This window comes from Gobius niger (assembly GCF_951799975.1).
Source record: "Gobius niger genome assembly, chromosome: 13".
Taxonomy (NCBI): domain Eukaryota; kingdom Metazoa; phylum Chordata; class Actinopteri; order Gobiiformes; family Gobiidae; genus Gobius; species Gobius niger.
Window position 1 is genome coordinate 21,346,987 of NC_136864.1, and position 27,862 is coordinate 21,374,848.

The 27,862-nt window shown below is 43.1% G+C and overlaps 1 protein-coding gene across 5 annotated transcripts in view; it reads left to right on the forward strand.

Annotated features, from left to right (window-relative positions):
- pbx1a (pre-B-cell leukemia homeobox 1a) overlaps window positions 1–27,280 on the forward strand; it is a 59,752-nt gene extending 32,472 nt beyond the window's left edge. For 2 of the 5 annotated variants that reach the window (XM_079568673.1, XM_079568674.1), the window contains exons 4-10: window positions 14,789–15,045; window positions 17,874–18,064; window positions 18,920–19,055; window positions 19,518–19,677; window positions 20,620–20,732; window positions 22,300–22,389; window positions 26,623–27,280. In XM_079568673.1, the coding sequence (XP_079424799.1) occupies window positions 14,789–15,045; window positions 17,874–18,064; window positions 18,920–19,055; window positions 19,518–19,677; window positions 20,620–20,732; window positions 22,300–22,389; window positions 26,623–26,715 (1,040 nt within the window). In that variant the 3' untranslated portion in view covers window positions 26,716–27,280. The remainder of the gene's footprint in view (window positions 1–14,788; window positions 15,046–17,873; window positions 18,065–18,919; window positions 19,056–19,517; window positions 19,678–20,619; window positions 20,733–22,299; window positions 22,390–26,622) is intronic. The other 3 variants (XM_079568675.1, XM_079568676.1, XM_079568677.1) reach the window with 3 other exon arrangements.
- The last annotated feature ends 582 nt before the right edge of the window (window positions 27,281–27,862 follow it).

Consider the following 27,862-nt stretch of genomic DNA (forward strand, 5'->3'; position numbering starts at 1 on the left):
AGCAGTAGTAGCAACGCAATGGTCATTATAGGCATTGTGAGACTTCCATTAGCAATATCAAGCGCACAGCAGCTCGCCGTCAATATGTCTTTAAAATTGACAACATCCTGTAGCTTCACTTCCAGGTTTTCACACAATCTTCTTGTAAGCCAATAAGATATAAGAAAAGTCAGTGCAGCTCAGCAGTGAAGCTATGGTAAGTGTTTTTACTTTTTAGATGGAGAGGTGAGGAAAGCATTTCCTGGATATGTAGGTCCTGAGGAGGATCTTTTTTGGGGAGCTGCTGCCGTAGCGCCATTGGACAAGATTCAAAGATTACTCAAAGATGTGAGAGTGGGTCGAAACACAGGTCCAGATATGTTTTTGATGGGAGAGCAACAGTGTGTGTGGAAAGCTTTAAAAAGTCGATTTTGAATAACACCCCCTTTAAATTTAAAAGGATAATGGAAACTAATCAGCTGTGTCGGTAACTCGAGTTAAAACATTCACTTGTAATTTGATCATTTATCTGACACTTTATACATATTAAATACAAAGTTATAGAAGAATTTAGCCATATTTTCCAAGTATTTGGAATTGTCTTGTATCGTGCTACAGTCTGTAATCTAATCACATCTCATTGTTGAATCAATGGGGATTTTACATGCATCTATATCTATTAGTAAAACATCCAAGAGTTATTTCTTTCCTGTGTGAGTGAAATCTACATATTGTATTATTAAGTGAATGGAAACTACCAGTAAAGTTAGTGAGTGAGTAAGTAAGTAAGTAAGTAAGTAAGTAAGTAAGTAAGTAAGTAAGTAAGTAAGTAAGTAAGTGTGAGGTAGGCCTAATTTTGGGCTGCTTTACAGGTAAGCTCACATACAATCTTGTTATGTTATGATATAGGACAGTATTATATCCTTTTCAAACTGACCAACTTAGTAATAAAGCTGTGAATATCATATTAATACATTGTATAAAAAAAAGTACAATATGGAATGGATTCTGTATTTCCATCTTGTCTTTTTCCCAAAGCTAACCCTTCCTAAACAGACTCCACCGATGAGTCCTAAGTCTCTCTGGGTAATTCAGTGTTGTACAGCCAGGACCCTTAACTCGACGCTGCGGGGAGGAGAGGCACCGCTCAGAGTGGCAGGCAAAGAGAACTGTCAACCTGTCACATTTCTCCCTCCTCTTCCCCCTGATAAATTAAAGTTACACCGTGTGCGTGCTGCAGCGGCGGAAGGCTTGTGCAGAAAGCCTGGCTTCCTCAGGTCTCCGGAGAGAGCTGGCAACTAGGTCAGACTGATAATGTAATCCGCTGACTGGATCCCGCGCCCACTACCATCCACCCAAAACATGACAAGGAAACGTAGGGGAAATGGGGACTTTTATCGCGTTGATGGCGTAAAATGGCCAAACGTGTTTAATCAGCTTTCGCAACGAAGTGATGTCCGTGCAGAAATATCCAAGCATGCAAAAATCATCAAGTCTAAATTTGTGACTATGTATATATTTTTTTGCAAAGCGTATCGACACGGCTTCCCATTGCTCCCCGTGTTATCTTTGCGGCGCACACCTCTTTGCACCACACATCCTCCCGACAACAGAACCATGCGAGTGCGCTGGGGGAAGAGCGAGTGACAAGAATAAGTTCCAGCATCAGCAAGGTGCATTTTCATTCCCATGCAGTATTCCAGAGAGAGAGAGAGAGAGAGAGAGAGAAAGGAAGAGAGAGAGAGAGAGAGAGAGAGAGAGAGGGGACCCAGCGGTGACAACTCCGGGCTCCCTGCAGGTGTGGAAATGAAACACGCTCTATAAATAGCGGGCCGGCAGCTGGGGAGTGGAGCGCACTGTGGTGATGGTGGGGTGGTGGTGGTTGGAGGGGTATTTGGAGGGGTGCAGTGTGTGGAGGGGGGGGGGTATAGGTCCAGCTGGGGGATGCAGGTGTGGAAGAGGCTGACCGTCGGAATAGGATCACCCAGGGGGCCGTGGCGTGCAGGGGCCGCTCTACTTTGGAAAAGTGCTTGGCTGAACTCTTGCACATTTCTACGCGTTTTTAAACTTCGCCGGTACTGACATTGTTGCGTTGGCCTGTGGTATATAAGCTAATACATAAATAATACATAAACTAAGGAATACTGATTGATTTTAACACAATGTTGTTTTTGATCCTCCAAACTCCAGGCAATGAGCTGTCACTGAAGACCTGTCAAAAAAAGTGCCAAAAATTCTGATCGGGTATAGATTTGATCACAATGAGATACAAATGTGACTAATTGCACAGCCCTAGTTTGTAGCCTCGTCTGTTTCTGTGACTGACAGATGGGCTCCTATGGATTCAGTTGCAACTGTCTAAAAACCTGATCTGTGCTGGCAATCTGTTTCTTTAATAAGGCAACATGTATCACTGGGTTTTTGACCTTATGCTCAAAAAGAGCAGGTTACTGAATTACACTCTGAAAGTGAACTACAGGACTCCAAACTTTGCCTTAAAGGCCCTGTACCTGATTTTTATTGTGTTTATACTTTATTTATACTTGTGTCTTCACTCATTCCTACACATTCTTCACTGGGATGAATTTGTATAGTGTAACTAGCCTACAAGTTCAGAAAGAATGCTTTATATTATACTTTTCTAAAGATGACTGAGTTTAGAATATACTGAAGGAGGACAAATTCTGTTGTACTAATATATAGAAGAAAATCATGTACAGGGCCTTTAAGTTTAGTAAACAAATAAACAAATACTGGGGAATCTTGTTGGTATGCACATATAAGAATAAAACAAGTATTATCGTATTAGCTTCGGGAAACTGCGCTAGAGCTAGACACTGCTTTTCCATAAATTAAATATTATCGGATGTTTGATGGTTGTCCAATGAAAAATGGTGACTTTTATCATGCGTTAAAGTAACGATAAAAGTAAACATATTCAAGATGATAGTATTTTCATCATTTTGTTGATGAAGGCTACTTGGATGGACTCTTATTCATGGCGGTCTATCTAATCCTTTTCCACAGGTTGGTTGGTTAAACGGTTGGAAAGTATTTTTAAAAGTAATCCTGATTATAGGTCACCTCAAGAACACTGAAGATGAATAAAATCTTCCTTTTTTTTGGTCCAGAAGAAATAGTTCCACAACATTTTGATTGCCAAAAAAGCCCCTGTTACACAGTTTCATAGACTATTTTCAGATTATTAGGAAGCCCATACCTCTGCCAGAGCATTAAACGCACCGCCTGTAATTTAGCATTCTGATCCGAGCCCTGCTTTGTCGAAACGATAAAGGTGGTCTCTGGGTGAATCCCTCTGGAACGTTTGACGCTGTTTCCATGGCTACGGCGATCCGACTGTTGAGCTTTCCCGCTCCTGCCTCCCCTGCCTCTCTGTCTGTCCTTTTTTTTTTTTCTCTCTCTTCCCCAATCCAAATACCACTGGCTCGCAACCAAAGCGGCCCTCCTCACTTGATTTACGAGCGCCAGACAATTAGACTACAAGAAAATTAAATCGGCGTAAAATGTAAAGCTCTGTTTTATGCATCTTTTGCTATTTCCCCCAGCTGTCTGTGCAGGAGAAAGAGCTGATGTTAGTGGAACTGAAATGTCAACCACCTGCAGAGGATCAGGGGATGTGGTGTCTCAGGATTAATATTACCGCGCGGTGCGTTTTCTCGTCCCGCCGTAGAGTGGGGGGGTGGGGGGTGTACTCAGAGGGGAGCTGGGGGAGTCGAGGTGGCTGCTGCGTGTGTGTCCTGTTACGTCTCTCCACTGTGCAGGCCTGTCCTTTAATGCTCCTTCAGCCCCCTTTTAGACGACAATGACCCAGATTCAACCCGCGGAGGTTTTTTAAAAGTGGACACATCAGCGCACCAAGATTTCATCCGCAGAATGGATGACACAGGACAATGTTATTCGGAGACATGCTTAGAGTTTTAAAATTTTCTTAAAGTAGGATTTGAAATATAATATCGAAATGTTTTGTTCTCTTCCGTATAATGCCAAAAATGCAGTATTTCTTCTCCAAGTTCTTTTGATTTATATTGATTATATGTTGCCATTTTGGTGTTCAGTTTAATACTCCAATAACTTCCTGTTAGCCACTATAGGGTAAAGACTACTTCCTGTAAACATTCGACGTAAAATTTAAATGACATAAGATTTACAAGACAAGAAAACTTGAAGCAGAACTAAGTAACTCATGCCCCTAGAGGCTATAAACAGGTGTCACAGCATGTTACGTTTTTCTTTACTTACTTTTTTACTCAATGAGACAATGGAGATCTTTTTTTTTTTTTCCGCTCAAGCTTGGCTGTAAATACTGCAAAAGTGGCACCAGCCCGCAGTTAGCTTTGCCCGTTAGCCTGTTAGCGTCTTCTTCGTGATTCTATTAGTGTGTATTGTGCCTCTGACCTGGAGGCAGGGAAGTTGCAAGGGTGGTTTTCTGGACAGAGATAACGGGGGGAGATGAAAGAGCCCCCAATCATCCCATTTACACTCGTAATACCCCCAGAGGGACTACAAAAAGGATTTATCAAGGTTAACAAGTTACTTAGTTCAAAACCGAATGTGTTTTATGAAAAAAAAATTCTGATGGTGGTGCTATTTTCTTCTACATGTTAGCATTAAAGTAGCATTAGCCTTTAGCTTTTAGGCTAAAACACTTAAGCACTGAAGTCTCCCCTGGCGAAGTGTTTACATCATTAGTAAAGTTTTTAACATGTCGTAAGTGATTGTGATTTCTGCCACGTACCGTTTAAATATATTTCAGCGAGGCACGGCTAAGTCTCAATAGGAATATAACACAGACAGGAAACAGTCTTTTCCCTTCACTTAAATGGCCACCCTTTTGCCACCCACCTCTATCAGTCAATCTCTCCATGTTCAGAGAGAGTGACTGGGGGATTTAAGTGAATATGAATCTTGATCAAATCTTGGAACAAAATTGTGATATTCATTGTTTTGGCATATGGGCCACCCCAGATCTTATTGTACTACTGTATATATCAAAACAGTTTATCAATGGACATCTTTTTCTTATGTTAAAATCACTCTTCTTACATTATGCTGGTTATTTTTTATTCTGAAAATGGAAATATGAATTCTGTGTGTAAATGCAACTGGCACAGACTGTATGTGATTCTCAAAGCTTCTGAAAAAAGCCCTGAACTATTTATAATCTTGATGCCAAGGGGCTGTGCATGCTATATCAGCTTCGTGTCTTTAGTTTTCTTTCTTTTACAAATGGTAGTCGTGTCTCTATTAAGGCCACAAAATGCAGCTTCTCTTATTCCCTCTGGATGAGCCGAGATGCTGTTTCATGTAAACCCCATTCAGCACCAGCACTCTGGTGTTTGCGTTAAACCCATTAATTTCTCCGATCTGCTCTTATTACACATGTGCTTTGAAGTTGGAAGCGTTTGGTGACACATTCCCATCACAGCTCGCTGACGCTCAGCCTGCCTCAGCCCTGCCTCGGCCCCACACGCTGTACTGCGGGGTTTGATTGACAGCAGGAGCGCCGTCTGACCCACTATTGTGCTACTGTGGGACCGTCCCGGCGGCGCGTGATTAATGACTCAGGCGTTATCGTGTGGTGGGCCCGGACCACTTAGACGGGCCTGGACTAGCTAGCTCCAATCACCCGACTGCACGCTTTTTTTTTGAAAATCTTTTTTTCCTGTCTGCCTACGCTGGGTGCCATTGTTAAAGCGCTTTGTCCTAAGCTAACCTCATCTCTATGCGGATAGTCATGCATAATAACACAGCACTATTGTATTCATCAGATTGGGATATGAGTGGGTTTAGGCACATGAAAGGCACTGGAAGTTTTTCATTTGTGGATTTTGATCAAACATTGTCAATATCTTGGTGTTTTATCTTTTTTTTAATATATATATATATAATTTCATAATATGTGTCAGCCATAATGGAATAGTAGGAGTGGTGACAAAAAAATAGCCATTTAGCTTGTGCTATAAATTTCCAAAGTTCAATTTCCAGTCCGTCATCAGTCATAGAAGAGGTATGCTATTCCTCACCCATATAACAGTCAATAAAAGGAGTAACACTTAAAAGTGATGTGATCAGAGTGTACCATATAAATTAAGTTCTAGTTGATTACACAAATACTGTGTTAAAAATGGCACCTAGGCTGAAACCTGGACCAAATACTAGTTTATACAGTAACTGCATGCAATGACAAATATGATCTGTCATGAAGGGAGTGTTCTGCTATTTTTTCTCCCCTGATCCAAAGAATCATGTCTTTAATCCACAGCTCTTTGCCCTGTATCCTAAGCTAACCTCTTTACCTACTGATTGTCATACATAAAACACCACAGTAATGTTCTGCTATTGTCGAGCAAGGAGCTGCGTCTTCTCATAGTGAGCATTAGTCAGGTGTAATTTGCATCAGCGCTGCGTTCGCTCTAGTCTTGTCAGTAGAGGCACCATTATGCATAAGAAACTACCTTCATCTGTCATTTAAAGCGCTCCATTTGTGTTCCCGCCTTCTACCGTTTTTGAGTCCGAAGCCAAAGCCGCCACCTGCCTGGCACCGCGCGGAGGTTAAAAGCCTGACGCGTGACCTGGGAATATCTCGGAATGAATAAAACACAACTCTAATGGACACGGATCCGGAATTGCCCGAGTCTCTCCGGAGCGGCGGCCCGGGCTTGGCAAAACAGCGGGGACTCGGTGGGAATTCTGTGGCCGTGACGGCGTCCAAACAAAGTGCACACGCAGCAAAAACAAAAAGGCAGCGGCAGTTTGACTCTCCGCGAGCTGATGGGGAGCTCGCTGATAAATGTGCGGGGAGACAATATTTCCTGCTGGAGCAAGTCTCTCAAGTGTTACAATATTAATGGCACCTCATACACTATCAAACATTAGGAGCTGCCAACTTCTGCACCGCAACTCTGAACCTGGGCGGGCGGGAGTACGCTGGACTCTCAAGGATCAGTGCATAAAAATAGATTTTTGCGTTACGTTTTAAATTTATTTCATTATTATATGCACACACTGTACTGTCACATATCTGTATCTGACTGTTTTAGGATCCTGGCCCAGAGTTTCCCATGTGAGAAAGGAAGCTTTGCCTTGTGGTTGACTGCTGTGGTAAACGCTTCTGTCGTTCTCTCTGGCAGTAAATCACATCAAATCGGTTCGCTTTAGAAAATGCATTAAGAGGCAGAATAATTGTCTACTTTTCCGCATCTGTGCAAAGTCTGTCTCTCCCTTTATTTTCATGTGTCATGGGACTACACCAAGTGCTTTATGTGGTTGCTGCGCTGTGTGATCTGAACTTGTGACGGGCCCCCGGGAAGTGAGCTGTGTGGTTTGCCTGCGTGTTGAAATGGGAAAAGTTGGCGTTGTGGTTGGGCCACCTCGTTCCCCTTTTGACAAATCTATACCTATATGGTTGCTATAAGGATGACTATTAGGCTTGAGGAGGCTCACAATTGAATTAGATGCCTGTTTAAAAGCCTATACCTCCGTTCCGCTCACGTATCGCTGACCCGCTTGGAGACTGCGTTTATAGATGCTTACTTTAGCCCACTTCTATATTTAGACAAGACAATAGGATCATATCTATTTAGAGAAAAGGCTTGGGCATATAGCTAACATCATTATCATGCCATTCAAAGCACTCACTGACCACTTGAGCCCTACAAGAGAGGCACTGTCATCGGCAAACCTGCTGCTCCCAGCGGAGGCCAATGCATCATGGGGAGATCTATGTAACGTCTTGTTAATAGCAGAGGATGGGGCAGGATTTTAGCATGTGACCTTTTATGGCTCAAAATGATAGCTCAGAATATTTACAGTATGGAAAGTATGGAAACGCCGTGCAATGATCAGCTGAGTGGAGGCTACACTCACAACTTTGTTTTTTTTTATTTTTTAATGGTTACATGATTTAAAAGGGATAACAAGCTCCCCTGTTTTGTGTTTTGTGTGTGTGTGTGTGTGTCTATTTTCTTCTATCCGTAATCCAGCTTTGCGGTGTGAAAAGCGTGTTGTGGAGTATAGCCGTGCACAGCCAGGCAGAACCACGGGCGCTATTGTCTCTGCCATATGGTGGCTGTCCTTGCATAGTAGCTTAAGGGACCCTTTCTCCGACAGAACCACTTAGTCCCCAAACCGACCCCGTATTGCATTGCCCTCATCCTTCGCCCCCGTCCCGCGGCCTCCGCTCTAACCCCCATATCCCAACGCAGCGTCCCGAAAGCCAAGGATACGCCACCGGCCACGCGTCCCATGTAGCCCCAAACAATCTCCATACACAACACCCCCCCCACACACACACACACACATACCCCACTCGCCTTCTCCCCCGCTTCCAGATGTGGCTTAATTTACTGCGACTCTGCTAATTGCTGTAATTAAGGATTAATTACTGTTAATTACCACAGCATAAACTCGTCAGCAGTCAAAGAGCGGCGCCTTATGAAACGTGCCATGCTCAGGAACACACAGCGCGGGGAGCAGCGGCGGAGGAGGAGCGGCGTGCTACGAGCTGGACCTTGTGTTCTCCGGGCTTGTCCCGGTGCAGTGGGGGCGCGTGTATAGGGCCAGGCGGCGTGCTAACTGTCATGGACCATCGACCGTCTCCTCCTCCTCCTCTTCCCCAGCCTCCCCCCCCCCTCTCCGGAAAGCTTCACACATCACGTCCCCGCCAACTGTTGCACGGGACAACAACGCTAAGCCTGTCATCTGCCAGTGGCTCTATTAGGGGAAAGTACAGTCATTTGGTTTAACAGGCTGTGGAAATGTTGTTAAGCTCAGATGAATTTATTTTCCTATGATTATCGTTTGGGCACTCTGTTTCCCCCCTTCATTATCCTATGACATATAACATGCACAATATATTTCTGCTACGAGTATTGGCGGGGTCAGCATTTCTAACGGTCCACTAAACGGACACAGCTGGACACTTACTGTACTGGGACGGCCAACGTTTCGAGAATCATCCTTTTCTCTTGGTCCGCGTACAGAAATGCCCAGCTGTGTCCATTTAGTGGACTCTATGGGCTATGAATTATCTTGAAACAGCTGAAATCTATGCTTCAAAGGATTTCTAAACTTGAGAATAACAACAGATCCTTTACATATGGTATTTTAATCACAGTACGTTAAAGACTCGGTACTTGATAGTAGTAGTTTTCTCCTCCTCCAGTGTATTGATTTGTGAAAATCTAATTATGAATCTTAAAACTCGCTCAAAAATAGTAGACAAGTAGTGAAGGCATAGTGTGAAAGTGGCCCTGAAAAGTGACCCTGAATGCTGTAAAACCTGCTCATAAACTTATATCTATTACAAAAAAATGGATGCTACACTTTACAAACAGTGAAGGAAATGTCCTGTAATTTTGCTTCCAAACTACACATTATTCAAAAATTAATGATTTTTATGATGCTTTTCAGTTAATTATTGTATCCTCTAATTATGTCCCTCCTTTGTGATGTGTTATTTTGGTTCCTTTCCACATGAACACTAAATATCTCTCTTCACTGCCGGCTCATGACTTCCTCCACAGTCCCACCGCTGCTGCTGCCTGGAGCTAGTGAAATTGTACAGGCGATGCTGGAGTTTTATTCAATCACAAAGACGTATATATTTTTAGGACACCTTAAGAAAGACTGACAGCCAGGGGCTAATGTATTGCCTATTTTGAATAATGAATCATTTTAATGAAGCTTTTGAACCGGGGGATTGCTGTGCGTTGGTGGTGGGGCGGTGCTCGGAATGGTCTTCTCCTCTGGCGCTGGCTTTGCCTCATTATCAGGCCAGACCCTCGGGCCGCAAACTGGCCTGCTTAAGCCTCCAATGATGACGATAATTACCGTTATTAGGAGTAGCTGCGGGGGGAACTTGTTCTGAAAAACACCAAGCTGAGTTCCTCCTTGCCTGGGCTTTCTTCGCCGCCGCGGCCGCATGAGAAAGTCGCCAGTGGAGAAGAAGCCGGAGAGAGCGGGAGGAGAAGGAGGGGACGAGGGGAGCGGCCACCAAATCCGCCTAATGTGAAGCCTGTCAGCTCGTCTCCCACCAGCTGTCACCGCCCAAATGCACCCGGGTTCATTTTTTTAATTGACACCTCGCTTTCCCATTCCACTTCTATTTTTCGCCTTTCATTCTGCCTCCATCACTCTCCCCGCTGCCGCCTGAGCCATCCACATGTCGTGCGGCTCCCATGTCCCTCCTGTATTCCTTTGGTGTTTTTCTCCTTGTCCTTGGTGTACAACCACCCCCCCCCCCACCTCCCTCCCTCGCGAATCCCCGTCGCTTACAACACGGCGCGCTCTTTCCTCACGTAATATTTGCAGAGCCTGATAAAAAACATAAAGCTGTTTTGAAGCAGGTTTATGGCTATGCCCTTGTGTGTTGGGGCGCTACAGCGGCCCATTATCCGCTGATGGAAGGAAACGTTTTGGGACGCACAAAGTTTCCCCAGAGTTTGGATATATATGACACAAATCTGGCTTCCTGCTGTCAGCATGTGCCGCCCATGCCCTTTTTTTTTACTTTTTAAATTAAGCTTAGAATAGAACATTCACATAAGCATGCTATTCCTTTCTGATTATTTCGTGCTATTTGTTTCTGAATTGATGCAGTAAAGCTTAAATCATTGTTTAGCCGCATTGTGTTTTAGTTTTTTTGTTGTTTAATACTAATATGTCAGGTTGTAGCTAAAATCTGTAGTGTTTTACTCGCAGCTGCACATAGCGTGTCTGAGAATATAACAATAGATTTGATGGTGCTGGTTTTATTGTGAGCTGTGATTAGAAATGTCATAATGATGTCATTACAGTCTAAACTCCATTCACCAGAAATGGGCACCTAAATGAAATTGGATCTACCACTATAATAATGCTCATGTGTTGTTGTAATGGTTATGGCCTTGCTGTAGCTCGACTGTTTGGGTCACGGTGAACTGAAAGCCTGCTCCTTACATGCAGATGAGGACTGGAAGCCGGGGCCCCTGTGAAGGCGCTGGGAGGCTCTTGTTTTACTGATACTTGTCATGTCTGCTGTAAATCACACTGCTTTTTTTTCTTTCTCAGGTTCCTGGGTTGTTGTTGTTTTGTCGGAGAATGCTGCGTGGCAGGGATGAATGGTGGTGATGTTACATTATCATGTGGCTGTCGCTTTCACTCGCGCTGACTGCTCCCTGACAGGCCCCCCATACACACTCGCACGCCGGCACACACGCCGCTGTCGGAGCAGGCCTGATTTATTAACTGCTGAAATCCTAGATGACGTGTGCCCACACAATCAATAGGGAGTGCAGCCGCTGCTTGGCCCTCTCAGGGGTCATGTGATGTGGACGCCGGCGACAGGAAGGACACACCGCCGGGGCTGGGGCTAGTGCAGCTACTGCCGCACAGTGGATTGCATTACTGTATTGACGGCAAATGGATCCAGTCCAGCTCAGCCTGCGAGCTGCCAGTCAGAGGCAGGAGGGCTAAACTTTCATCGGGGCTGTCAGGGATATCACCGCTGCCTTGTTTGTCCGTAAATCTCCCTAATTGTGACAGAATACTTCAACATCATTAATTAAACATGTTTTCATTTAAAGCACTCGCAGGGCGCCAGGCTGGGTGCTCGGGGTATCCTGCCAATGCGCGGTTCCCTGCCTATCTGTGCACACGCCTGGCTGCCTTGCATTGTGTCGGCGCGCGTGTGTGCACCTTGATTCCTCCTTCGATGAGTGGGTGGCTTAATCGTCATGTTTATTTACACTCCTGTTGTCTGCAAACAGCAGGCAGCAGCTATGGGCATCAGCCAGCCCTTAAGGAAGTAACACGCAAAATTAATCTTCCCAATAAGCAAACAAGAGCGTGTTCTTAGATGTCCATTCATTATTGAAGCGCAGGGAAATGTATTCAGTTTTTTTTTTGGACCACATTTTTTGCCGATAAATTGTTCAAAAAGGCAAGAGGGAAGGATGGAGGAGGGAGGAAGCGACAAAGGGGGGGGGGGGGAGAAGCGTCCTCTCATTGTTCAATTAAGCCTGTCAGTAATGATCAAGATGAGATGATGGCCGTCTTCCTTTTATAGATACTAATCTGTGAGTGTCTACGCTGTAAGAGAAGCCCGCATGAGCTTGTCTGTTGCAACAATAGAGCAGGGAAAGTGTTTTTTTTTTTTTTTTTCATCAAAGCCGGTGTTATGCTAGCGTGTATGAGCAGATGAATAGTAATAGGGGGCACTTTGGTCTGTCAGGTTATTATGGTAATGTATAGGCGTCGGTTGCAGAGTTCACAATGAGCGCTCGGACTGGCATGGAAGGTCCAATCGATTTCATTGCCATTACCCTACACAAATAAATAAAAGCTGATGGCTGCGGTTCAGGGTAATTATGCCACCGGCGCACTGAATTGTCTGATTTTCCTTATTAATTGTATTTATTTAATCCATTTCATGCTTTTAGTTGTGCACCCGGGGACTCGCCGCTAGATGAATAAATCAAGCTCGGGCTCATTAGACTTCTCCCCAGTCGAGGAACGTGCCACTCTTTCTCTAGAATCAAACGCAGTGAGTTTAAGAAGTGCTCAGACACTAGTAGGCCAGCACAGTATATCGCAATGCACTTAATATGGTATCGCAAAATTAACATTTCACCCAATGAATGGAATGAAATGCAAGCAAAAATGCCGAAAGACCTGACCTGTTACTTTATTGGGAGCGGGACGTCTCCGGGTCGTCTCCATGGAGATGTTGCAGCCAAATAGGAGATTTAAAGAGGTTTGTTTGGTCCTCATCCAAACCCATTCATTAGGAGCACGTTTTGAAATGATGGCAACAGTATCATCCAATATGATACACAGCTTAACCTCATAACCCCCGCTTTAACCTATTATTCATTTTCTCCAGTTCAGCATTACCCAAATCTAAAAGCTTACAGCCTATAGGCCTGTGTAACATCTCATTTGAACGCTAAGACCTACAAAACCTTGCGTTGTTGCCACATTGTCGTCACTTTTTGGACATTTCCTTTCAGGGTTTTATTGTTGCTCTTTTGAAGCGTTTTTGCTGCTTTTTCGTCACAAGTTTGTGTCACTTTTTTGTCACATTTTTGTCACATTTCCATCACTTTTCCGTTGTTCTTTTGTCACATTTTTTGCTGCTTTTTTTGTCAAATTTTTGTTGCATTTTCATCCTCGTTTACATCTAATTTCTGTTGCTATTTTGACACTTTTTGTCAAGAAGAGATTTGGGTAAAGTCAAACTGGAGAAAATGCACTCAGTTAAGGTGGGGGTTAAGAATAGTTTAGGAATGTAAAATATCACAATAATAATCATAATATATATTGCAATATTCAGGACAGTTATCATGAAATATCGCAAGGTTTTCTCATATTGCCATACAACAATACATTTACACCCTATATAATAACTGCAAACCCAGTCCCTGCTCTTAATCATCGTTAACTCTTATGAAATTTAAGTCTATGTAGTTGAGTTGTATTTATAGTTGATGTGAATAATATGAACTTTGTCAGTACCATACTTCAACATTACAACATAGGAATAAATCTGTGGTTTCTAAACACTTCCTGAACCCACTGTAGGCGTCATCATTTCTCACCGGTGAAAGACAGATTCTCCCGTGGCAGTATAGACGCCCATGCCTTGCAAATATCTAACCTCCCCATACCTCCTCCTTCAACCCCCCCCCCATGTGAACTTCTGACCTTTTCCAGCCGTCTGATAGCCATTGACATTTGCCTCTCTTGAGCTGCACTTGCTCACGTGTTGAGAAGGGGGGGCTGATGGGAATGGATGATGTTATTGCTGGAGGAGAGGAAGGAGGCGGAATAGAATGGAAACATTGGAGAGAAAAAAAATGGCAGAGTGGCGGAGTGTACAAGAATCCATCCGGACCTCGGCGGAAAGGTCACGAGCCAGTTCAACCTTACATGCTGATTCGATATAAGGCATTGGTCTAATATGGCTGTCATAAATTGTATTAGGAATTTGTTTGTTGCTCAAGTGACTGAGCTTTGCATTTGCCCTTGAAGACAGTGAACGCTTCTCAGTCCTCCACCTTTGGCTCTCCCATCCCGTTGCACCAAGAGAGCCTTCTGGTGGCAGGAAACAGCAGGACATCCCAGTCTTTACAACAAGTGCACACACTAACTATTCAAATTGAGATTTCCATCGCAGTTAATACAGTATCCTTTATATCCTATCGTCACTGGACAAATCACCTGGGCGCGTCGTTTCTCAAAATAAACTTGAAATAATCGCTCAAGTTCGATCAAGCACCACAATGCCCACTTTTTTGGTTGACAATGACGCACAGTGGGCTTGAAACCCTCCTCCGTCAGGCCTGTCTCGGCGCCGTTTAGACGTCGTTTTGCGGCTGATGGGAAGTGAGCGAAGGGAGTGTGCAGCCCGGTGCCTGTGGGCTGTGTGTGCGAGGCAGTGTGCGTTTAAACCCTCTAAACATTACAGGAACAGCTCTTTGTCAGGAGTAAAGGGATCCGCAGGCGCGCTAAATTAAGATGACAGGATTGTGAATATTTCTGCGGGGAGAAAAGGCTCTGGTGTGGATTTGGAGAAACTTGGAGAGGGTGCTAAATTTGGAACGAGACGATTTTTTTTTGTTTCAATGTCTTAAGGAAGGAAGGAAGGAAGGAAGACTGCATTGCTTTTAACTGCTACTGCTTTAGCTTATGTTGAAATTTTGTTTGTGGCAGTCCAACACTGTTACAGTAAAAAAGATGGATACGGGTCAATGCTTGTTTTGTCCTATCCTCTATGTTGAATCCCTCTCTCCTCTTCTGTCTCTTCCAGTGCTCAGTATTCGCGGCGCCCAGGAGGAGGAGCCTCCAGACCCTCAGCTGATGAGACTGGACAACATGCTTCTGGCAGAGGGCGTGGCCGGGCCGGAGAAAGGGGGCGGGTCGGCGGCTGCGGCGGCCGCGGCGGCTGCCACCGGCGGAGTGGGCGCAGACAACTCGGCAGAGCACTCGGACTACAGGGCCAAGCTGTCGCAGATCCGGCAGATCTACCACACGGAGCTGGAGAAATATGAGCAGGTCTTCACTCATGTAAAATTTATTATTATTTATCTTTTAGACTCACAAAAATGTTCTGTGCATATTATTTATGCGTAACTGAGACCCTGTGCATTGTCGTATGATGGTTAACAACTTATAAAACATCTGTCAACCATAGAGCCATAGAGAAACAGATGAAGAGAGCGACTTAGGGCGGCACTGTGCACCTCCACAAAGTCAGAGAAATATGCAGTTTGCTGTTAACCTCTTTAAGGAACAAGCCACCGTTTTCCATACTGAGATATGTTCTTACCTGAGCTTAGATGAGTTGATGCGTAACTGTCTGGTCTTTGTGCATGTGCTCAAAGACTAAAGACGTTGTTAGCATTTAGCCTCTCCCAGCACATTCCTATTGCTACAAACTGGAGTGAAGTTAGAAGCTACCAAGCTGTTCCATGTCTTCCCTATTTAAATACAATTACTAGAAATCCTAGTCTAGTCGAAGTGCTCCTAAGGTATTATTACGCCTCATAATATAGTACCCCTTTCATCCGCTTAGAAAATCGGCCATGTTTAATTTTGTGTGACTTTACTTGGATCGTGTAACTTTTCACGTAACTGTATTTAAATAGGGAAAACGTGGAACAGCTTGGTAGCTTCTAACTTCGCGCATCAACTCGTCTAAGCTCAGGTAAGAACATACCTCAGTATGTAAAAACGGTGGCCTGTTCCTTTAACCCCTACCTACACAAGCACATTCTCTCCAGTTATTATCCAGGCATTACCCAAATTTATAATCTGCCGGGGGAAAAAAGCGCCAAAATAGCAACAATAAACGAGGCGTAAATGAAGATGAAAAAGCAACAAAAAACGTGACACAAAGAAGTTACAAAAACGTTTCAAAAAGATCACAAAAAAGGGACGGTAAAAAAGAAGCAAAAACACAACAAAGAAGTGAAATCAGATGAGTTTTGTTGGTCTTAGCTTTCAAATGAGGCGTTACAAGTAAGCCAAAACAGAGAAAATGTGCTCTATAAAAGTGGGGGTTAAGAGGTTAAATGTAGAATAGTTCAGGGGAATCAAACAAGTGGTTTATTTAGGGACCAACACGACTCACAAGCAAACAGCTAAAGCCTGTCCTGTCCTGGCGTTTCCCCTCTCTCTTCATTCTATACAGTCTTGTCCAATAAAGGCTACATTTGTATTAACCGCATTTTCGGAATATTAGAAAAAGAAACAAAAAAAACAGCTACTTTCTACTAAATATTTGACTATGATTCCCTGGCTCCGCATTTTTTAAGCTCTCAAAGGCCAACTCGACACAATCCGACTTTCCCCAGCGATAGCATCTCCCGCGAGCGATCAGCCATTATCTCAGTCACACTCGGCTCGTTCCCAAACACTGTAAACGCCTCGCCATTCCGTCGGAAGTGGCGGCAGCGACGGCGTTCCCCGGGTTTTGTCATCCCGGGCGGCGGGGAAGGCCAGCCATCGCTAACTGTCAGCGTCAGTACACACCTGAGCATTTGTGTGTCACCGCTCCGGCACACCTTCCGAGAAAGAGAGTGAGTGGTGTCTGCCGCCACCGCCGCCGCCGCTGCCGCCGGTGTGTACAAGCAGAACGGCGCTGCATCACTTTGACTGACGTAACCCTGGTGTTGACAAGCAACAGACACCTTGACTCCGAATGCAGTCATATCTGGTGACTGATTCAGACGCGGGGAGAATGAGCTCGACTGAGAGATGGAGTGAGAAGACAGTTTAAACCTCTTGAACGTGAGCGGGGCTGAAAGCTGCCTGTCATTTTCGATTCCTCCTCACTTGTCACATTTTCGGTTTCTATTGAAGAGCCGTCTTTAATATTCAGAGCGTAGTGAGCCGCGCTGCCTCCTCGTGTGACACCGGCGCCATTTGTTTGGTGTCACACGCTGCCGTCTGCCGCTTCCATTTAGACTGCTCTTATTGCCGAGGCTTGGTGTTCGCACGAGAACGGACCTGGCCGTAAATGTCTGTAAATCAAACCTCCATCCCGGCTCTTGCCACAGTCATAGGAATAGGCCATTGTGTCCGGATTAACCACTGTGTAGCACCCGTGATATCATCAAATAGACATCCCATGTAGCCACCAGCCAAGAGCATTCACCTTTAGGACATAAAATGCAAAACAGACTCTAGTATATTCTCATCACCATCAAGTCACATTAAACTCAACGTAGTATTTATTATTAAGGGCGCCTGCAAAGCTGTAAAATTAAATGAAGGTTTGTCTTGTTATTGACAGCATGGCTAGAAACCCCAGTTCCTCAACATTGTAGTCTTGTGCATGGTCATATGCTCACTGTTTTCGTCACTTAGTTGCACTTTCTTTGCTTACGTTACACTTCTGGCTGCGAGTTCAGCGTTGTATTTAGTATCACATCTGTAAAAAAAATCCCTGCCTCATTAAACACGACACACTCTGAAAGTGCATTCTCAACATGAATCCACATCCCTGTATTGTTATTCTATTTGCAGACTGTTCTGTATCGCCAGCTATCTTAATGTCTTCAGTGTGGCCTGTGTTGATCTTATAACTGGGTTGGCTGAGCATGTGATTGGCCAAAGCCTCCAGCGTAGATGACGTGTTGAGTTCTTTCATTTCACAGATTCAAAGATTACATTCCACTTTCAAGAGAAAAACTGCTTTAGCGTTTGGGCTACGGCGGCCCGCCCCACTGCTTATTACTCCAAACTCCGCGATGCTGTGAGCATATACCATGTACCAGACCAAGCCGACCGCTGGCCACAATCTAATTTCACCCCTTTGTTCTCTCCCAAGCTGTCGAGCGCGGCGTGATAGTTATATTCCTCGCATGAGTCATGTCTATGTGTGCTTCCAGGCGTGCAATGAGTTCACCACCCATGTGATGAACCTGCTGAGGGAGCAGTCGCGAACACGGCCCATCTCGCCCAAAGAGATCGAGCGCATGGTCAGCATCATCCACCGCAAGTTCAGCTCCATCCAGATGCAGCTGAAGCAGAGCACCTGCGAGGCCGTCATGATCCTGCGCTCACGCTTCCTCGACGCCAGGTCTGTGGGAGGGGGAGGAGGGACATCTGTGTTCAAGTCAATTTGAGATCAGTTTAGTTTTTTATTTTAATGTTGTTTTCTTTTTTTACTTTTTCGAATATATATATATAGACGAACAGCACAAACAATGACTAATCAACAAGAAAAGATCACAGACAGAACTTTGAACTGGGTTTTCAAAGAAAATCGATGCAGATACAAATCTACACTAAACACTGTATCTGAACTCGATACTCATTTGAGAAGGTAGCAATACTTTGCATGGAAGAAAGAAAGAAACAAGGAAAGAAACAAAGAAGAAAAGGAGGAAGGACATAAGGAAAGGAAAGAAAGAAAGAAAGAAAGAAAGAAAGAAAGAAAGAAAGAAAGAAAGAAAGAAAGAAAGAAAGAAAGAAAGAAAGAAAGAAAGAAATGATAATAATGACATGGTTCTATTTTTCATTACAGTTCAGTGCCAGTCAACAAAGTGTTCTCTTCATTTAGTTGACAATACTATCTAAATGACATTTACCTGTAGTCAATCAGAAATGTAATAAACTGAGTACTCGTCGTCATATTGCATGGCTTCAGGGCCTTTTTGGTGAATGTTCAAAGGATCAGACTTGACCATAGGATGTTTATATGATATGGGGACCTTTTCTTAAAATGGAAGATATTCAAATTCTTTCATCAGGAGCTTGGATCTGGTTTATTTAATTTGTATTAGTCGACAAAAATATCTGAAGATTTGGTTCTTTTTTATTGTGTTGTTGTTTCAGCCTGCAATAATATAATGTTGACAATATTCACATTTCTCTCACGTTTAGAATATTCTTTGAAATATCATGAATATGTTCTTTCTTTTATATTTTCCAGACGAAAGAGGAGGAACTTCAACAAACAAGCAACAGAGATCCTAAACGAGTACTTTTACTCACACCTCAGTAACCCTTACCCCAGCGAGGAGGCCAAAGAGGAGCTGGCCAAGAAGTGCAGCATCACCGTCTCACAGGTGGGAAACTGTACACAGAAAGAGAGCATTAGTAAATATAATTTTGGATGGATGGATGGATGGATGGATGGATGGATGGATGGATGGATGGATGGATGGAAAAAAAATGGATGGTGTGTATTTTACTCCTTTCTAATAACATTAGTGACGGCAAATATCAAGATTGTAGGTAGTGTCTACCCATTTCCTCATACACTCATGTGTTCCAGCTTTGCAGAGATAAATATAAATGCCACAATGATAAGATGATAAGATGATACAAAAGGTTATCTGCACAAGAGAAATCATCTTTCAGACAGCAGATAAAGTCAGAATAGAGAATATGGCATTATCCTCATCAAGCCCAAGTGCTGAAATGGTGCACACATTAAGTGCACAGTATGGATTATAATAAGTCTGGCCATAGAGAGCTGTGTGCAAATGCATTACGTGCCGACAGTTATGTAATTTCTGTTTGTCCAGGTATCCAACTGGTTTGGGAACAAGAGAATCCGGTACAAGAAAAACATTGGCAAGTTCCAAGAGGAGGCCAACATGTACGCAGCGAGGACCGCGGTGAACGCAACCAACGTGTCGGCCCACGGCAGCCAGGCCAACTCCCCCTCCACCCCCAATTCAGCAGGTGGGCGTGAAACCTGAGCTTAATGCATGACTGCCACCACTTCCTCTTCTTGTTTGTGTAGGCTCCTTGTCGAACAGGACTTTTCCACCACAGACGAAAGTTAGTATAGCTTCAAATTTACACAGAATACTTGGAAAACTGTGGTTGGGTCTTGGCATAAGAAAGTCTTAAATGCTACAATATGAACATGACCACACCATTGAGGATTTTTTAAAACTTGACTTGTATTGCGTTGTCATTTTTGGGACTCGACTCACAAACGGTCTCAAATGCTCCTCAGTAACCGCTAAACGCTTCCGCAGTACCTCTCCCCCTGTACCTCTTACATATATTTTTTTTCCGTTTCCTTGTTCCATTTCTCTCTCTCTCTCTCTCTGGTTTATTGACCCTTTGCTCTTGTGGACGCTAATTTTTCCTGCCTCTTGTCCGGTTGACCTCGTGCATGCCATTAAGCCGCGCTGAGGGCAAGCGAAGTCTTCTGTCATATAGAGACTTCTTCGACACGATTGGATTAGGAAGCGGGTGTTGAAATCAGGTTAACCGTGCTTTTCTTTACATCTGGGCAGCTGGGGAACATTAAAGGACTAAGACAATTCTTTGGGCCTTTCCTGCAAATCAATTTACTATATCTCCTAGCCACGTGGAGCTTTAACCAAACGATCAGCAGCAGTATTCACAGCTCTCTTGTTTATTCCTATGTTATTATATATTATTATTCACTTACTTTCAAAAGGACACATTTACCTGATTTTTGTAACAGACTGCTACATAATAAAGGAAATAATTAGATATTCGAGAACTTTCCGAACCCACAGTACGATCAGGAAAGTTTACAATCTTGTATCGCCAGTATTTAACTAACCCCTTGGCTTTGCATGACTTTTTCTAACTCTGTCCCTCTTCTGTCCCCTCCTCTTCCGAACTTCCTCCATGTCTTTTCAGGTTCTGCTGGCTCTTTTAACATGTCAAACTCCGGAGACTTGTTCATGAGTGTGCAGTCCCTCAATGGGGACTCGTACCAAGGGGGGCAGGTGGGGGCCAACATTCAATCCCAGGTACGATTGCCCAGTTGCCTAATTCACATGATGTGTTTCATTGTCTGAACAGCATTTCAGTTCAGTTCAGTTAGCGCCACCATATGCAAAGCACATACAGAGAAACAAATAGCAAGTAGTACAAATCAATGACACTTGTTAAAGCAGTACTAAGTAACTCATTGACCTTAATAAATCCTTTTCGTAGTAATACAAGTGTTGATGGGATGATTGGGGGGGGTCTTTCATCGCCCTCTGGTGTCTCTGGCCAGAAAACCACCCTTGCAACTTTCCCTGCACTGGGTCAGAGCCACCAATACACACTAATAGAATCACGAAGAAGAAGCTAACAGGCTAAGGGGCAAAGCTAACTGCGGGCTAGCACCACTTCACAGTATTTACAGCCAAGTTTGAGTGAAAAAAAATATCTTCATGGTGTACTTGGATGTACAATTTCCCTCTCTCCCTTTGTCTTTTCTGTCAGTGTTGTATTTACTCTCACGGACAATTAATGAGTAAAAAAACGTAACATGCTACAACACCTGCAGTTGTCCTTATGGCCTCGAGGGGCATGACTTACTTAGTACTGCTTTAAGAGACCAAAAATGTTCTACAATTTCCTTACATATTATCCAAAATGTCACTTGGGTCCGCACTTGGGGCTCACTGTCCAATCCACCCTAATATTCATAGCGTGTGTAAAAGCGCCTCGGCTTTGGTCAGTCTGGGAAGCGAGATAAACACAGTTAAGTTGACCTCCGCAGTCAAAAAAAAGGGTAAAGAGCGCCTTAAGCCTCCCATTATTACACCATTGTCAAATCCCCGAGTAGACGTCGGCGGACACTTTTGGAAGCGGTACAGCACTTATCCGCGGCGGTGACGGGCTTTCACATAGCCACTGGTGCGCCGCACTCCTGTGACCTTGCCCCGGTGGACAGTGTTGGCCGGAGCCGCGATACCGAGTGTTAAAACTCACACCAAACGTTAAGGAATCATCTCCCCTGGTCATGTCTTTGAGCCCTCCATCCCTCTTTCTATTCCGATCAGCTCTCCAAACACTTTAGGAGGCTTCATAAATATGGAGCAGGGACAATGCATAAGAGGGAGAGAGGTCCTCAGGGTTGGGCCTCAATTATTTAAAGTTTGTCTCTAAGGGGCTAGTTTCAAATTGACGTGACCTCGCTCTAATGTTGTAAGATTCAAAGTAGTGACTTGATTGTTTAAATTGCTATGAAAACAGTATCGCGGATGTGTTTTTAGAGCTCATTTTTGAACCGATTTTCTCGCTGTGATAAAAAATATCTCTCTTTTAAATGTTTTTTTAGCTACTCAAACAAAAAAACGTTGTTTTCCTCATTCATAAACATGGACAGCATTTCCCTAATTATATTCATTGTGTTATTTTGCGTTGCCTGTTATCACGCTTGTATATGGGGCCAAATCATTGTGGATTGTGTTTGGTAACCTTTTCCTGTTTATGGCACCCTTTCTCTATCAGACTGACCTTTCCCCGTGCGTGGCGGTCTTTGTTGAGCTGGACCGCTGGTGTGACCAGACCCTTTTGTTTTCTGTGTCCCTCTTGTTCCAGGTGGATACCCTTCGCCATGTTATCAGCCAGACCGGCGGATACAGTGACAGCCTCGCGGCCAGCCAGATGTACAGTCCACAGGGCATCAACGTAAGAGCTGTAAACACGCTTCCTCGCGGCTAAACACGCACCACACTTCCTATGCTTAGAGCTGGGCTAGTTCAGTGTTGTACAACAGACAACAGCTGCAATAGTCATGCACATTGCTATCTGTGCAAACTCAACCAAAGAGAAGTAAAAGCTAATTTTGCGATACATTTCAGACTTTATGCATCAGGCTCTTACTGCTCTTCAGAAGGCTTCCATTTGACAATACTGAAACTTTTTTGAAGCCCTACTTGTTGTGGACCAATACGAATATTCTTAGATCCAGTTTAAGTTAGGTAAATGTAGTTTACATTAGTTGCTAAAAAGATACATCGGCCTTTAAAGACAATGCATGTTTTTTATTATGAAAAGGGTTCAGATGACTTAGGCAAGTGAGCACTTTCATCTTTTAATTTTTTTCCGAAAAAGTATGTATGCAGTGTTTGTAGCATTTATTTGTTCTACTATCTTCACAACAAATTCTCATTCTCACAATATTAGGAGGCACAATATCAAGTCGCTCAGGTCTTCCAATCCGAGATTTACATTTTTTGCTCACAGAGCCTCAAACAAAAAACATATGTTCTCAGAAAATGGGTAAAAGTTACGTTTTAATCATATAATTTGCCTAATTTAGTTCCCTTTTTGCTTTGTATATTTATTTTTTCTTTGTATCTTGTATAAATCTATTGGATCACACTGAAATGGTTTAGTAAAATATTGCACTGATCTCGATATAGCCCTAGTTTGCTATTATGATGACTTTGTTCACTAGATTTTTAATTAGATTATTTTTAAACACCATTTTAACTAGGTCACAGCTTTGTAACTTTTCTATCCGTGGACAGAAAAGTCACATAGTACAAACCCCATACAAGACTATGTTTTTGTGATGCCACTTAGCAGCGAGTTTGTGTTGGGCGTACGTCCAGCCTCTTGCCCCTCCTGTCTCGGTCGTGCCCTGGGTGGCAGGCAATGAGGCAGGATCTGGACATGCTCCGAGGCTGTCGCGGGATATTAGCGTTAGCGAGGCACCTGCAGTCGACAGCAACAAGGACACAGATGTCATCCTGCATCCAAAAAAGCCCGCCCCGGCAATGGCGCCACGCGACCGGCGATCGCACCTCTCTTTCCCCTCGCCGCACACACTTAAAATAAAGTTGCTAATTGCTAAAAATAAGTGCGCGGGGGAGGGTTGTAAGGGGGCGGGTCCTAGGTGTAGCTGTCAGGGCGGGACACACTGGAGGCGGGTTCGTATGTAGATTCGCGCAGACAGGCGGCGCCGGGCTGAGCAGAATCGATACGACAGTCACGGGGACAGAGAGAGCGCGGCTTTGGGGCCTGCAGTCCAAGCACATTGGTCAGATCATTCATCCACAGGGACAGCCACACTGACAGGCAGCGCCAACACCCCCTGCACTAAAAAAGAAGTCGAGTAGTTGTACATGGACAATCTGCAACAATAGACCTGTACATTTATTGACTTACTTTGGCTTCAAAGTTATATTACGACTTTCTGTTATACTCAAAACAAGTTAGGTTTCCCTGATTACTGACGACAATGACACTGCTTCTTGGGTTGACAATAAATCGCAATAGAATTCAAATTGCAATTAGATTTTTGCAATTAACAAAGCCTCTATCATGCTTAAAACCTACTCATTTTAAAGCAGTGCTAAGTAACTCATGACCCTAGTGGCCATAAGTGCCACTGCGGGTGTCGTAGCATGTTAAGTTTTTTACTCATTAATTGTCCGTGAGAGTAAATACTACGCTGACAGAAAAGACAAAGGGAGAGAGGGATATTGTACATCCAGTTAAACAAGGGAGATATTTTTTTTCACTCAAACTTGGCTGTAAATACTGTTTAAGTGGCGCTAGCCCGCAGTTAGCATTGCCAGTTAGCCTGTTAGCTTCTTTGTGATTTTATTAGTGTGTATTGGTGGCTCCGACCCGGAGGCAGCGAAGTTGCAAGTGTGGTTTTCTGGCCAGAGACACCAGGGGGAGATGAAAGACCCCCCAATCATCCCATTAACACTTGTATTACTCCCAGAGGGACTATGAAAAGGATTTATTAAGGTAAACAAGTTACTTAGTACATACATTTTCCCAATTACAGTAACACACGTGAGAACTTTTATAAAAAAGTGTGCCTGGCCGTGCACTAATATGCCCATCCTCACATAGTGTACCACTGTCAATGCAGCCCGCACTTTATATGGACCAGCGTATTTAAAACGACCACACATATAACTCATCATTGCCTTTGTATTTTCCTCAGCCATCGCAGTTTTTTCAGAAACCCCACTGAGCGGACGATTTCTCTCCGAGTAAAAGCACACAAAAGTGAAAATATAGCTCATAATTACTGTAATATCGGCTTCATTGTCCTCTTTATAAAATCCTTTTTCCCTGAATGCGCGGTGAATGAAGTGCGGCACCTCTGCGTCTTGCATTTTATATTTATTTACTCTCGCTAGTATTTTTTCCTCACCGAGATCCACTCACTGAACTTGCACGGTTCACCTCTTCTCTTTTTATCCTTGAACGGCAATTACACCCCTGAAATTGCTGGTGGGTGTTGCCATTTCCCAGAGAAATGTTTTTTTTCTCTCTCCCTCTTCTTTCATTTTTTTTCCTTCACTTGTGCTTCTGAATAAGATGACAGACAGTCTTTACGCAAAATAACAGGGTTTGAAAATGAGAGGCTGCCACGGCACGTTCGCTGCTCGCACTAATAGCATGGAAATTGCAATTAATGTCCGTAATGGTCTTTAGTCAACCTTTTTACTGCAATTTGAGAAGGCTTTCATTTTAAAGAGCTATTTTTTTTTATTGTGATAATGTATTCTTTTTATCAGCCATTGCGGGTGTATATTCGAAAATGTGTGGGAGTCTGTCCCCACTTTGAAGCAGAAAAACAAAATAGGATTTTGAAAAGGAACATTCAAGGCTGTTTATCTGTCATTAGAAGTGAAACTGTAGACAGCTGCGGTAGTTATTTTTCTGCCATGATTCAAAGACACAAAAGCAATTTTAAACTAAGAAACTTGATAACGGTTAAAAGCAATTGCTACGCGGACACTGTCACACAAACTTCTATATATTTAAAAACATGTAAAGGTAAATTACAATAGCTTTGTTACAATAGCTATTAAAAGGTATTTATTGTTTATTCACATAAACAATGGGGACAACCGGATCTCAGTGGATCAAAACTTGTTTCTCAATAATGACGTTCAGGAAACAAGACTGAGCTCCACAGTTACTAATTACCAATGATCGCCACCATTTACAATAGTGATTCTAAATCAGTAAATGATGCAGCATCGTCCTTAGAGGCGCACTACATAGGAACATATTATTGTATTGTTGCTAGCAATACAAAGCATGCTCCTAATGACCAGCTAGACACAGAAAAGAGAAATCAAAGAGTGGATTTGGATGGGGACCTCACCTATTTAAATCTCCTTTTTTTCAACAATAAAAAACATCTGTAATAAAATAAAAGCTTGTATTTTATTCTATATAGTGGGTGAAATGTTACGTGATGCGGCTTTTATGAGGTCAATGATTAAAAAAATCATAATCAGTTCTATCGGCACACAGCATGTATCACAGCACATGGGTGCAGATATAATGTATATGTTGATTTAAGTATATAGTGGTACAGTGAATAATAATAAGCTTTACCGTAAAGCTCCAAGTTGAATTTCCAAAATATTTAAACCAAATGTTAATCTGAAATGAAATACTAGACAAGAATGTGAAAGCAGTGGAGCTCTGCTGCCTCATTCATCTGCATGATGTCAATAAAATATTGCAATGTCTACTTCAAAATGATACAAAAAAAGCATATTGTGATTCATCACAAAATGATAAAGTCTCAGTCAGCACCACAAATAAGACTGTCCGATGATTTAGTCAAAAGAATGTTTGGCCATTTACGTAAAGACGGTTTCATATCTAAACAGATAACTTCATTTTGTAGATTCATTAATATGACTCCTTCCAACAATGTAAACAGCTTTTTTTTAGGATTTTTTAGGATACTAGACCGAGAAAGAAGACACCTATAAGTATTATATAATATATAATAGTTTATTGTCCTGATTTGATAATAACAAAACTTTCAAATTATCCCCCTGCTAATGTTCTTGTGCATGCAATAGTTAACGGTTGTCTTCCTCGTCCTTTTCTCTGCCCATGCTAACTTTGCGTGTCATGTGTCCACAGACAAACGGAGGCTGGCAGGATGCCCCGACTCCTTCGTCAGTGACATCGCCCACAGAAGGTCCCGGGAGCGTCCATTCGGATACTTCCAACTGAATCCCGTCCATCTCTTCGCCCCATCCCCACACAGGAAACATGGACTGATCTTGCTATCCACAGTATTATACCGAGGGGTTTGCTGTCCCGCCTCGTGGAGAGGTACAGCCAAAAATCCCCCCGCCACTCCAAAACACTTCTTCTTCTCTACAGTTGGACATTTGGGATACAAAAATACAAAAACGTTACAAATTGTAATCAATGGAAATGTTTGTACAGATTTCACATTCTATTCAGAGGGCTGGGGTTACTTACTCACTCATAATGTTTTCACACAAAATCATGATACAATGTTATGACAAAGAAATCCAACCATTCTCCATTCTACCTCTCAGCCACATGGAAACATACGAAAATGTCAGTGACCATTATTTGTTTTGTAAAAATGAAAACTTTTTTGTCTTTGCAAGCAAGAGGCACATCTTCTTACTTACGTACATTTTGTTGTCTCTCACTTATTCTATGGTACGCCATTTAGACTTAAATATTGCTCAGTTGTTTACAATGTGTGCTTGATAAAGTCTGTCCATCCCCCCCTCCCCCCCTCTGTCTCCTGTTGTCAGGAGACGTGAGCTCTAAGGTAACCCTGTGAAGTATGTTATCTGTAAAACAATAAAGAAATACTTGTCATCCAAGTGGACACGCCTGGCCTCATTCATTCAGCTGAAAAACCCAAACGATACTATTTAAATACAGAAGCTGATCTCATACAGACAGAATATTCAGTTCTGGTTCTTTAAGCACTAGTTATTATAGTTTCCCTGCTTACTTTGGAATTTGTCCAGAGTCAGGCTCAAACTGCTTCACTTGACAGGCTGCTCCATTCACTGATGATAACGTGGAGAGGGGGAAAAAAGAGTTCTCATTGTGTTTGGCCTAATACTACAACACTTTAATAAGTCACTCTAAAGATTGTAGGTATAAATACATTTAATATGTCATTGTCTCTCAACGCTGATGTAGCCTATTCTCTGTTTTCCCAAGGTCTTGTTACGTTTCTCTAAATCTTTAGCAATCTCTCTATTGCTGCACAGTGAAGACAAATAGGCTACTATGTAAACTTAAGAATACTCTTAAAGTACCGAACTTGTGTGTGTGTGTTCTTGTACTTACAACATTGTGAGGACCAGTGTGAGTTTTTAACCAA